This window comes from Procambarus clarkii, chromosome 1 (assembly GCF_040958095.1).
Source record: "Procambarus clarkii isolate CNS0578487 chromosome 1, FALCON_Pclarkii_2.0, whole genome shotgun sequence".
Classification (NCBI taxonomy): domain Eukaryota; kingdom Metazoa; phylum Arthropoda; class Malacostraca; order Decapoda; family Cambaridae; genus Procambarus; species Procambarus clarkii.
The window spans coordinates 37,746,332-37,759,177 of NC_091150.1; the positions used below are offsets into that span (position 1 = coordinate 37,746,332).

Below are 12,846 nucleotides of genomic sequence, written 5' to 3' on the forward strand. Positions count from 1 at the left end.
CCGGACCCTACTCCTTATCCCCCCCCCTCTATCTCCCCATTCTAATCCCTTTGCTCTTCTCTTTTCTGTTCTTCACTACTCTCTCTCCTCCCCTTTCCGCCCTCATTTCCGTTCTTCATATCTATAACTTTGTCTCTCTTTCCTAACTCCCTGTTCTCTAGATCCAGTTCTACTTCCCTCCTCTCTGCTCTCTCTCCTCTATTCTTTTCGTGATTTATATCGCTTGTAGTATCTTCTCTCTTTTTTATGCTATATATACCCCTCTATCTTTGTATCTCCCCTTTTCCTCTTTTTATTTTGTTATATCCACTTTTCCATCTATCGAATAATGTATTCTCCCATCTCGCTTTCATTCTTCCCTCTCCTTTCTCTCAAATCCTCTTTTCCTCTTTTTTCTACCATTCCATATTATTTCTCCATTCTTACGTCTCTGTCTTCCTCGTCCTCTGTCTGTCTCTCTCTCTCTCTCTCTCTCTCTCTCTCTCTCTCTCTCTCTCTCTCTCTCTCTCTCTCTCTCTCTCTCTCTCTCTCTCTCTCTCTCTCTCTCTCTCCTTCCATCGTCTCGTTTTTATCAGTCTCCGCTATCTCCGCTGCCATCCCCAGGTAGATGTCGCTGCAAAGTTAGCGATTAATGACCCTTGTAGCAGTTGGTATTTCTTGCTTTTTTTCCTTTCTGGAAGATGGTCGCTGTACTCAACACAAGCTGGGGATTGTAAAGGCTTTAACAAAAATAATATGTCTTATAGACTGGTCGGCCTATATCCCCATATTAGCCTCAAATCCCTTCCTAGTGCTATATAGTCATACTGGCTTAGCGCTCTCTCTCCTGAAGATTAACCTAATCCTTGCACTTATCTAGCTGCTCACTTCTCATTGGCTAGCCCCGATAAGGCGACGATTTTTTATTGGTGAGTGCATTCCAACCCAACCCCCAACCCTGCAAAGGTTGGGGGTTGGAGGCCTGGTCGAGGACCGGGCCGCGGGGACACTAAGCCCCGAAATCATCCCAAGATAACTATCTGAAGATAACCCTCCCTACTTCCCGGACCGCAGATAACGTAATGAGTAGACATTCTGCGCCTCAGATTTGTTCCAATATGAGAAAACTTTTTGGGTCGTAATGTTTTCTCCTGTCAAGACTCCAGATCTGTCGGAATGTTTAACTCCATCAACAAATATGACCTCCACAAACACCTGTCGCCGCCTTATGTGTATTAAACCTACACCTGACGCTGCCATATATGGATTAAAGAAATACCTGACGCCGCCTTATAGGTATTAAACCAATACGTATCGTCTAGCCCTCGTAATCTAAAATTCTGTTTGAGTAAATATAGGAAATGGAAAGGGAGGTGATTACTGTGTTGACTTGATCTCTGAGTCATCACATCCCACCATCTTCTTCTTCTTCTTCTTCTTCTTCTTCTTCTTCTTCTTCTTCTTCTTCTTCTTCTTCTTCTTCTTCTTCTTCTTCTTCTTTCTCTTACCTGTACTGTCTCTTACTTACACTTTCTCTTACCTGTACTGTCTCTTACTTACACTTTCTCTTACCTGTACTGTCTCTTACTTACACTTTCTCTTGCCTGTACTTGTTCTTCTCTCTCTTCTTTTTTTTTTTCTGTTCTGTCGCTTCTCCCTTCTTCTTATCTGTTCTTTTTTCTGCTTTCTCTTCTTTCTTTCCTTTCTTCCTTCCCCCAAATTTGCACTTTCCCTCATCCCACTCCTTTTCACATTTCCACTCTCTATTTCACCTTCCTTTTACTCCCCCCTCCCACCTTCCCTCCCACAGTAACCCTTCGAGGACTTACGCCTCCCGCTTCATACATCAAAATTGCTTATTAAGGAAAGGAACGATCTCGCCCGCTTCCTTTTCATTTCTTTCCCTCTCGCTTTCTTTTTTTTCTCTCTATTTCTTAGTCTTTTTTTGCTGTATCTTTCTTCTTCTTCTTCTTCTATATATGCTAATTTATTTCTTTGCTTAATTTTTTTTGTATGCTGCCTCTGGTTACTTTATACTTGCTTGAGTTAAACTCTGATAACCATTTCTTGGACCATTCTTTCAGTTTGTCCAGGTCATCTCACAGTCTCATGTTGTCCTCCTCAGCCTTAAACATTATGAGAAATGAGTACTGAATATCCTCTGGTAGATCATTTACGTATATCGGAAACAGGATAAATCCAAGTACAGAACCCTGTGGGACTCCATTGTATCCTCACGACATTCTAAGGTCTCACGCCCTCACAGTAACTCTCTGCTTCCTGTTGCTTAGGTACTCCCTAGTGCTACATAGCCTTGCCGGCTTGGTGCCTTTGTTTGATAATTATTTACTACTTAGGAACTCCCTCATCCACGAGAGCACCTTACCTGCCTCTTTCTCCAATTTATGCACTAGCCTCTAATGGATTACTGCATCATAGGCTTTCTGGCAGTCCAAGAAATTGCAGTTTGCCAAACCTTATCTTACTTGCTTATTTTTTTCACTTAGTCATAGAATTCTATCAAACCTGTGAGACAAGATTTGCCATCCCTTAACCCATGTTGGTTGGTCGTTCTTCCCAGATTTGCTACTAGGGTTTTCCTCACGATCTTCTCCATCACCTTGCATGGTATACGAGTTAGTGAAACTGGCCTGTAGTTCAGCGCCTCTTGCCTGTCACCCTTTTTGTATATTGGGACTACATTAGCTTTCTTCCAGTTTTCCGGTAGGTCTCCTGTTTCCAGTGACCTGTTATATACCATAGAGAGTGGCACACCCCTCCACTGTGTGCGGTGAGTGCATACTCCACTCCACTGTGGCATGGAAAGTGGTGTGTGTGTGTGTGTGTGTGTGTGTGTGTGTGTGTGTGTGTGTGTGTGTGTGTGTGTGTGTGTGTGTGTGTGTGTGTGTGCTTATTAGTTTACTCTCAAGATACTGCAATAAATCACAGCAAGCTCGGGTGTGGAGTTTCAGAGGAATATCAGTTTGGAATATGATTTTGGATAATTTATTTTTGGACAATATATATATATATATATATATATATATATATATATATATATATATATATATATATATATATATATATATATATATATATATATCTAGTAGCCAGAACGTCGTACTCGGCCCACTATGCAAGGCCCTAATAAGCAAAGTTTTCCTGAATTTATATATTTTTCAATATTTTTTTCTTATGAAATGATAAAGCTACATTTCATTATGTATGAGTTATTTTTTTTATATTTGAGTTAAAACTAACGTAGATATATGACCGAACCTAACCAACCCTACCTAATCCAACCTCACCTATCTTAACCTAACCTAACCTATCTTAACCTAACCTAAACTAACATAATTAAGTCAATAATTTATGTTCTTAACATAATATAATAATAATAATTCAAATAAACTAATTGGTAACAATTTATTGAAAATTAAGAAAATCACTCAGCCTATTAGGCATATATATATATATATATATATATATATATATATATATATATATATATATATATATATATATATATATATATATATATATATGTATATATGTGTATATATATATATATGTCGTACCTAGTAGCCAGAACTCACTTCTCAGCCTACTATTCAAGGCCCGATTTGCCTAATAAGCCAAGTTTTCCTGAATTAATATATTTACTATAATTTTTTTCTTATGAAATGATAAAGCAACCCTTTTCTCTATGTATGAGGTCAATTTTTTTTTATTGGAGTTAAAATTAATGTAGATATATGACCGAACCTAACCAACCCTACCTAACCTAACCTAACCTATATTTATAGGTAAGGTTAGGTTAGGTAGCCAAAAAAAGCTAGGTTAGGTTAGGTAGACGAAAAAACATTAATTCATGAAAACTAGGCTTATTAGGCAAATCGGGCCTTGAATAGTAGGCTGAGAAGTGCGTTCTGGCTATTAGGTACGACATATATATATATATATATATATATATATATATATATATATATATATAAATTTAGAGACGAAAATCTTCATTAGTAAGCTAGACAGTAATTAAGCGGTGAACATATTCTATTATTGTTTGTCAAATTGAAAAACAAAAAAAATTGTATTTTAGTATCATATTTCATGGGAAATATTTATATAATTAGTAATGTGTTATTGTAGGAAAAATGCTATATAGTTTTATGTGTGTTGGTGTGTGTGCGTGTGTGTGCGTGTGTGTGTGTGTGTGTGCGTGTGTGTGCGTGTGTGTGTGTGTGTGTGTGTGTGCGTGTGTGTGCGTGTGTGTGTGAGTGTGTGTGTGTGTGTGTGTGTGTGTGTGTGTGTGTGTGTGTATTCACCTGTTTGTGCTCACCTATTTGTGTCTGCAGGAACGAGCAATGACCCTTGGATCCCGCCTTTCTAGCCATCGGTTGTTTACAGCAATGACTCCTGTCCCATTTCCCTATCATATCTAGTTTTAAAACTATGAAACAGGTTGTGGAAGCAAACTCTATGAATAGAGTTTGCTTCCACAACCTGTTGTTTCATTACCTCCTCTGCTGTCACCTCTATATCTGATAGTCTTTCATCTAGGGTAACCCCTTCGAATAATGGGAGCTGCTCAGGCTCGGTTGTGAACACTCCATGGAAACTGGCATTCAGTGCCTCGCAGATTTCCTTCTCACTTTCTGTATATGACCCCTCTGTTTTCCTTAGTCTTGTCAGTTGGTCATTTACCGACATTTTCCTTCTTATATGTCTATGTAGTAGTTTAGTTTTTTTCCGCCTTGATTGCAATATCATTCACGTAATTTCTTTCCGATACTCATCTTATGTTAATGTAATCGTTCCTAGCGTTTTTCACACGCACACACAATTTGTTTGTGCGTGTGTGTGTGTGTGTGTGTGTGTGTGTACTCACCTTGTTGTACTCACCTAGTTGTGTTTGCGGGGGTTGAGCTCTGGCTCTTTGGTCCCGCCTCTCAACCGTCAATCAACAGGTGTACAGATTCCTGAGCCTATCGGGCTCTGTCATATCTACACTTTAAACTGTGTATGGAGTCAGCCTCCACCACAACACCCCCTAACGCATTCCATTTGTCAACCACTCTGACACTAAAAAAGTTCTTTCTAATATCTCTGTGGCTCATTTGGGCACTCAGTTTCCACCTGTGTCCCCTTGTGCGTGTGCCCCTTGTGTTAAATAGACTGTCTTTATCTACCCTATCAATCCCCTTCAGAATCTTGAATGTGGTGATCATGTTCCCCCTATGTCCCATGATCATGTCCCATGTGTGTGTGTGTGTGTGTGTGTGTGTGTGTGTGTGTGTGTGTGTGTGTGTGTGTGTGTGTGTGTGTGTGTGTGTGTGTGTGTGTGCGTCGGTACCACGTTTCTCTCATCCAAGACACAATTTGCACTTTCATGACCTAGTTCGGCTGGGTGCAGAGATAAAAAAAAATAATTCGTGTGTACTCACATAGTTGTGTTTGCGGGGGTTGAACTCTGGCTCGTTGGTCCCGCCTCTCAACTGTCAATCAACTGGTGTACAGATTCCTGAGCCTACTGGGCTCTGTCATATCTACATTTGAAACTGTGTATGGAGTCAGCCTCCACCACAACACTACTTAATGCATTCCATTTGTTAACTACTCTAACACTGAAAAAAATCTTTCTAACGTCTCTGTGGCTCATGTGGGTACTAAGTTTCCACCTGTGTCCCCTTGTTCGTGTTCCACCCGTGCTAAAGAGTTTGTCTTTGTCCACCCTGTGTGTGTGTGTGTGTGTGTGTGTGTGTGTGTGTGTGTGTGTGTGTGTGTGTGTGTGTGTGTGTGTGTGTGTGTGTGTGTGTGTTTCAGCTCTTGGTTACTTGCTTCAACTTTCAGTCAGCGTGCACAGAGAATACTGGTTCCTTGGTGAGCTTAAACAATTTAGTTCATTCTTAAGCCGAAAATTCTCAAGGCTGTGCACATGTTCAATCCATCCACAAATGTAATGAACTTCATAAATTCCTTCTGAATGAAGCTTCTGAATCTGAATCTGGGGGGAAAGATTCGCAGCAAAACGTAGTAAATCAGGACACGACCAAGAGAGAGACGAAGCTATAGTGAAGACAGGAAAAAGTAATGTTTGCATGTTCTCCTGAAAGAGGAAAGCCTTAATGACAGTTCTGACACCAGTCTTCCCCAAGACGCCAGGAGCAGGGAGAAAAGATTGAACACTCGGAAATACACAGGATGATATTCTCATCTGTGTGTCACTGCCCATATATATGTAAATACACACACACACACACACACACACGCACACGGGCATTGGTACATCATTTTCAACGGAACTCACTCTTTCTGTCTCTCACTCTTCTCTCTCATACTTCTCTCTCCTCTCGCTCTCACTCCTCTCTCTCTGTCTCTTTCTCACTTCTGTTTTTACTCTCTCTTCTCTCTCTAATGTTATTCTTGAGAATTATTTTCCACGTGTTAGGTCCCAATTGGATTATGCAGTTCTGTTTTGAGCACCTTGCTATTGGCTGGGTATAAATTCTTTAGGAAATATTCAGTGAAGGATAACAAAGGAATTTGTTATTAGGATTAGAAACTTTCAGTTAGAAGAAAGTTTAAGAAAGTTTAAGTTTAAGAGGAGTTTAATTTATATATTCAGCAAAGGTGAAAAGAAAGGAGGGACACAACTGAAGTTTAGACTGATGAAAGGGCACACGAAGTAGAAAATATTAATGTGGAGCTAAATTTGATCGAAACAAAATATAACACGAAACAATGGGTATGAATTTGATAATATTAGATTGAGAAAGGCCCTGGGTAAATACTGGTCTGTATGAGCATTTGCTCATAGACCTTCTGCAGTTTTTTTGTCTTTTTGAGATTTTATGTCATTATGTTATGCCTGTCTGCCAATCTGTCTGTCTGTCTGTCTGTCTGTCTGTCTGTCTGTCTGTCTCTCTCTCTCTCTCTCTCTCTCTCTCTCTCTCTCTCTCTCTCTCTCTCTCTCTCTCTCTCTCTCTCTCTCTCTCTCTCTCTCTCTCTCTCCCTCCACACCAATTATTACTATTGCTCTTGTTACCAGTTGGAGCACCATCATATAAGACTATACATCATACAAGGTTATACACCATCATACACTACTATACACCACCATGCAAGGCTATACACCATACAAGGATATACACCATACAAGGCTATACACCAGCATACACTACTATTCACTACCATACATGGTCATACAAGGCTGTACACCACCATACAAGGCCATACACCATCATTCACTGCTATAAACCATCATACAAGGTCATACACCACCATACACTACTATACACCATCATACGAGATGGTGTATAGTAGTCTATCATTGTACTGCATCATACCGGATCGTAGCGGCCAATCATACAGTAATATACACAGTAATACAGCAAAATACAATAGCATTAGCACCGCTCTGGATCATACAATATCCTTGTAACATAATACAGCTTCGTACAGTACTTGTGGAACTTTGTAACATACAATATTTTCGATGATCATACATCATACTCGTCTGTTATACAATCATACAGTAGTTTGTACTGTCACATGATATTGTATTATGCAGTACCCTGGGCAATAATACATTATCGTTCCCATCATCTTACACCACAACTATAGAGTGTCATTCAGTATCCAAAACAACTATACAGGATCATACAACATAATTTTATAGGATCAAACACTATCATACAACATAACTATACAGGATCAAACAATAAAACTATAGAGGATCATACAACAAAACTATACAGGATCATACAATATAATAACACAACTATACAGGATCATACAGTATCATACCACTTAACTATACAGGATCATACAACATCATTAAACACAATTCTACAGGATCATACAACACAAGTATACAGGATCATACAATACAACTGTACAGGATCATACGATATCATGCGAACAAAATTATATGGGATTATACAATACAACTATACAGACTCATACAATACAACAATACACGGTCATTTAATTTAAAACGGTACAACTATACAGGATCATGTAATATACACCACAAGTATATAGTTTTATACAACATCATACACACACGAGGGCCAATGAACCCCTTGTTAAGGACTATACAAATTACCCCGATCAGTTAAACGACCAATATTGCCCGTTGCGATAACTGTTTATGATAACAGAGTTGTGTATACTTGGGCAACGCAATTCTGGCCAAATTGCTGTTTAAAAGTGACGTGATCCCGTCACGAAAAAATATTGTTTTTGATTAATACGAATTGTGGTGTAAATTGATTTGTAATAGAAAGGATGTTTTGGCTTTTTTGGCTTTTATATATATATGTGTGTGTGTGTGTGTGTGTGTGTGTGTGTGTGTGTGTACTCACCCAATAGCTCACCTAATTGTGCTTGCGGGGGTTGAGCTCTGGCTCTTTGGTTCCACCTCTCAACGGTCAATCAACTAATGTACAGATTCCTGAGCCTATTGGGCTCTATCATATCTACACTTGAAACTGTGTATGGAGTCAGCCTCCACCACATCACTTCCTAATGCATTCCATTTGTCAACCACTCTGACACTAAAAAAGTTCTTTCTAATATCTGTGTGGCTCATTTGGGCACTCAGTTTCCACCTGTGTCAACCTGTGTTTCCACCTGTGTGTGTGTGTGTGTGTGTGTGTGTGTGTGTGTGTGTGTGTGTGTGTGTGTGTGTGTGTGTGTATGTGTGTGTGTGTGTATGTGTGTGTGTGTGTGTGTGTGTGTGTGTGTGTGTGTACTCACCTAGTTGTACTCACCTAGTTGTGCTTGCGGGGGTTGAGCTCTTGCTCTTTGGTCCCGCCTCTCAACTGTCAATCAACAGGTGTACAGGTTCCTGAGCCTATTGGGCTCTATCATATCTACACTTGAAACTGTGTATGGAGTCAGCCTCCACCACATTGCTTCCTAATGCATTCCATTTGTCAACCAGTGTGTGTGTGTGTGTGTGTGTGTGTGTGTGTGTGTGTGTGTGTGTGTGTGTATAGTTTGTCTTTCATGTGTATGTGTATATGTGATGTATAGTTGTTGGCTATACAATTTGTATAGTTGGTTTTCATGTATGTGTATACATATTTATGCCTTCTAAGTGTGTGTGTGTGTACATATATATGTATATATTTTGTATTTTCACTTGTGTGTGTGTGTGAATACATACATTTTCCACGAATATATGCCTGCAGGATCGAGCTCCAGCTCCTGGTTAACCGCATATGCAGCTGTAGCTCGTTAATTAAATCTATTATGTCCCAGCCAACCTAACTCACTCCACAACTAATTCACCTGTTATCTTCTCCCTTAGTTCACGCCACTTAATAACTTTCTCATATGCTAAATTAGCATCTTCTCGCATCTCCTTATCTCACCAGCATCTGGCATCCGAGTCATATGTAATATGTGTCACATAAAATATGGATTCTGTGTCCTGTATACATACTGTAGAATGTAAATATTTAGTGGGGACACGTGTATTGTCCTCATGTATCATATGTATTGTCCTGGCACAGAAAGAAAGAGTTAACTGAGGAGATTGTCCAAGAAATCAGGATTCTGTTTGTCTTGTGAGGGAAAGGGAGGAGTGAGGGAGTGTAGAGTGGGTGTGGAAGGGTGTATACAAGGGAGAGGAGGAGAGGGGGGGGATGCTGGCAGGTGTGAAATGGGAGGGGGACGGGATGGGATTGGGAGGGGGGAGGAAGACAGACGATAGGGAAGGGAATAGGAAGGAAAGGTATGAGAAAGGTTGGGAGGGAAGAGGGTACGAAATGAGGAGTAGACTAATGAGAGGAGAACGGAGGAAGACATGAGGGGGAGGAGGTAGATGAGGAGACACTGTGTGGGATGATGAGTTATGCCTCATGATGCTGATGAGTATCATGCTGTGAGGGGAAGCTTGTGACTGGTGAGGTACTAATTACATTGCCAAGGCCCCACCCCTCAATCCAGTCATTGGATGAATAAATACCAGTTTACTACCTGTCCTGTACTGGGATTGTAAGAGATAACAAAAAACCCACTCCTGTTATACTTACCATGTTCATGTAAATCTAATTACTAATCAATGGGTGATACAAGTTACTGTAATTTAGGCCAGCAAGCTTCCCATAGGTACAATATATAGAAACATTTGGGTAAAACACACAAACTTCCTCATTATTCAAATTATCCAAATAGACTATATCCATACAATATGTAATGCTATATCCAAATATAGCAATCACCCCTGGTACAAAAATTACAAGAAGTAAGCTTTTGGGAAATTTATATATATATATATATATATATATATATATATATATATATATATATATATATATATATATATATATATATATATATATATATATATATTAGGAGGCGACACTGTCGGTCACTAATTGCTTAACAACTCATCAATAATGAGTACTACACACTCATTATGATAACTAGAGGACACCTTGTGCTTCAGACTCACCAGACAATATGAGAAGATGAGTAGAGGGTGGCGTAGTGGAGGTGTACACGTCAGTGAGATCAACAGTAGACGTGTACACGTCAGTGAGATCAACAGTAGACGTGTACACGTCAGTGAGATCAACAGTAGACGTGTACACGTCAGTGAGATCAACAGTAGACGTGTACACGTCAGTGAGATCAACAGTAGACGTGTACACGTCAGTGAGATCAACAGTAGACGTGTACACGTCAGTGAGATCAACAGTAGACGTGTACACGTCAGTGAGATCAACAGTAGACGTGTACACGTCAGTGAGATCAACAGTAGACGTGTACACGTCAGTGAGATCAACAGTAGACGTGTACACGTCAGTGAGATCAACAGTAGACGTGTACACGTCAGTGAGATCAACAGTAGACGTGTACACGTCAGTAAGATCAACAGTAGACGTGTACACGTCAGTGCGCCATCTTGAGGTTATCTTGAGATGATTTCGGGGCGTTAGTGTTACCGCGGCCCGGTCCTCGACCAGGCCTCCACCCCCCAGGAAGCAGCCCGTGACGGCTGACTAACACCCAGGTGCCTATTTTACTGCTAGGTAACAGGGGCATAGGGTGAAAGAAACTCTGCCGATTGTTTCTCGCCGGCGCCCGGGATCGAACCCGGGACCACAGTATCACAAGTCCAGCGTGCTGTCCGCTCGGCCGACCGGCTCCCTTTGGAGAACTTTGTCATGGAGAACTTCCCACCATGGGGAAGTTCTCCTTCTCATACTTCTCTCACTGAAGCATGAGAGAACAGGCCAAACCGGCTCCACTCCTAACTCCACTTACTTGTTCTACAATTAACTCTCCAATATAGTCGAGTTGTCTCTTAATCCATTCTTCATTAAGTCCACTAGCTTGTCACAAACTCTCATGGATTTCATAATCCACAAGCTGCCATAAACATATTCATTATATGTCATTACAGGTGGATGGTGGATTGGTGGGGGGTGAGGTGGATGTGGATGTGAGGATGTTTGGGAGGGGAGATAGCAACTGGATAGTGGATTGGTTGGAGGTGTGGATGGGAGTGTTCACATCACTCCTCTCTCCCTCTCCACATGTAGTCATCTCTATCTCTGATATTCTATGATAAAGTTATTCCACAGTTTCCCTGTTCTTATTGTGTTCTTCCTCTGTTTTCGCCCCCCCTCCCTAGTCTTACCCCTCCTCGTTCTCCACATCTGTGTTTATATATAATGTTTACAGTAGTCAAGTTATCGCTCTGTAAACACAGTGGTATTTGCAGGTTACTGAAGGCATTCTTATCGACTGTCAACGAGTTTTCGAGTCTGCAAAAATTCTATCATTTCCACCGCCAGTTCAGGTTATTTTGAGTATGCAGCATATATATTGCCTCTCTCTCTCTCTCTCTCTCTCTCTCTCTCTCTCTCTCTCTCTCTCTCTCTCTCTCTCTCTCTCTCTCTCTCTCTCTCTCTCTCTCTCTCTCTCTCTCTCCCTCCGTGTTGACTCTTCCATCCGTGGGAGTGGAGCTTTGTGCCTCCTCAAACCCCTGGAATAATAGCTGACTTTGGCTGATCAGGAGCTGGGTTCATTACCTCCTCCTCCCCTTTTGATCTCCTTTTACCTGCTTCTGAAAGGATTTTCCCCCTTGAATGTGTCTAGAGCTTCCAACTGCTCCTCGGGGGTCCTAATTCTCCCCCTCTCCATTGCTCGTGTTTTCTTCTTCTCCTCCCTCTTCCTCTTTCTCTCATCTTGTCCTTTGAATGGATTCTTACAAGCATCTCCTTACAGAAACGAGGTCCTGCTTCTAGGGCTCACCTGTCTGTCACTGATCTATTCTTGTCTCAATTGGTTCATTTCGAGCCTATCTTGAGGTTATCTTGAGATGATTTCGGGGCTTTTAGTGTCCCCGCGGCCCGGTCTTCGACCAGGCCTCCACCCCCAGGAAGCAGCCCGTGACAGCTGACTAACACCCAGGTACCTATTTTTACGGCTACCTACCCTTGAGGCTTTGTATGGAGTTAGCATCACCTACTTCCCGTTCACATCGTTCCACTTACTCGTAATCTGGGCAAGTGATTTCGTGCATCTCGGTGGGTCAACTGAGCTGCAGGTTGCCAACTTGACTTAATCACCTCCTAGCCTGTGTTCATGATGAACATTTTTGTTTTTATTAGCTTTGTTAATTATTCTTAGAATCTTGTATGTTATGGCCATGGCACCTCTGTTCCGTCTCTGTGCGTGTACTCGCCTAATTGGATTTTAACTGTGCCTGGAGAACTCAAACGTTAAGTTTCCTGCCCCCGCCTTTTAAGCTAAAGGTTATCTTAACATTGGATTAGATTATTTTGTTTATTGTATTATTAGATTATTGTATTTATACATACAGGTACACATGGCGGTAGCTTCAAC

General features: G+C 40.9%; 1 protein-coding gene across 1 annotated transcript; it reads right to left on the bottom strand.

Moving 5' to 3' along the window:
• Nucleotides 1-1,356: 1,356 nt before the first annotated feature.
• LOC138363050 (uncharacterized protein in mobD 3'region-like) lies at nt 1,357-12,141 on the bottom strand. The gene is made up of 3 exons (XM_069321896.1): nt 12,059-12,141; nt 10,445-10,896; nt 1,357-1,487 (listed from the first exon to the last, which is right to left on the bottom strand). The coding sequence occupies exons 1-3, from the start codon at nt 12,139-12,141 to the stop codon at nt 1,357-1,359; spliced, it is 666 nt and encodes a 221-aa protein (XP_069177997.1).
• Between the last annotated feature and the right edge of the window lie 705 nt (nt 12,142-12,846).

Excerpts from the sequence above, each read along its gene's own strand:
- LOC138363050 (XM_069321896.1), bottom strand. The coding sequence starts at position 12,141 with ATGGAGAGGGGGAGAATTAGGACCCCCGAGGAGCAGTTGGAAGCTCTA. Across the intron at positions 10,897-12,058 it reads GAAAATCCTTTCAGAAGCAG|ATGGCGCACTGACGTGTACA; the intron begins GTAAAAGGAGAT and ends GATAACCTCAAG. Across the intron at positions 1,488-10,444 it reads TCATCTTCTCATATTGTCTG|GTAAGAGAAAGAAGAAGAAG; the intron begins GTGAGTCTGAAG and ends GAGACAGTACAG.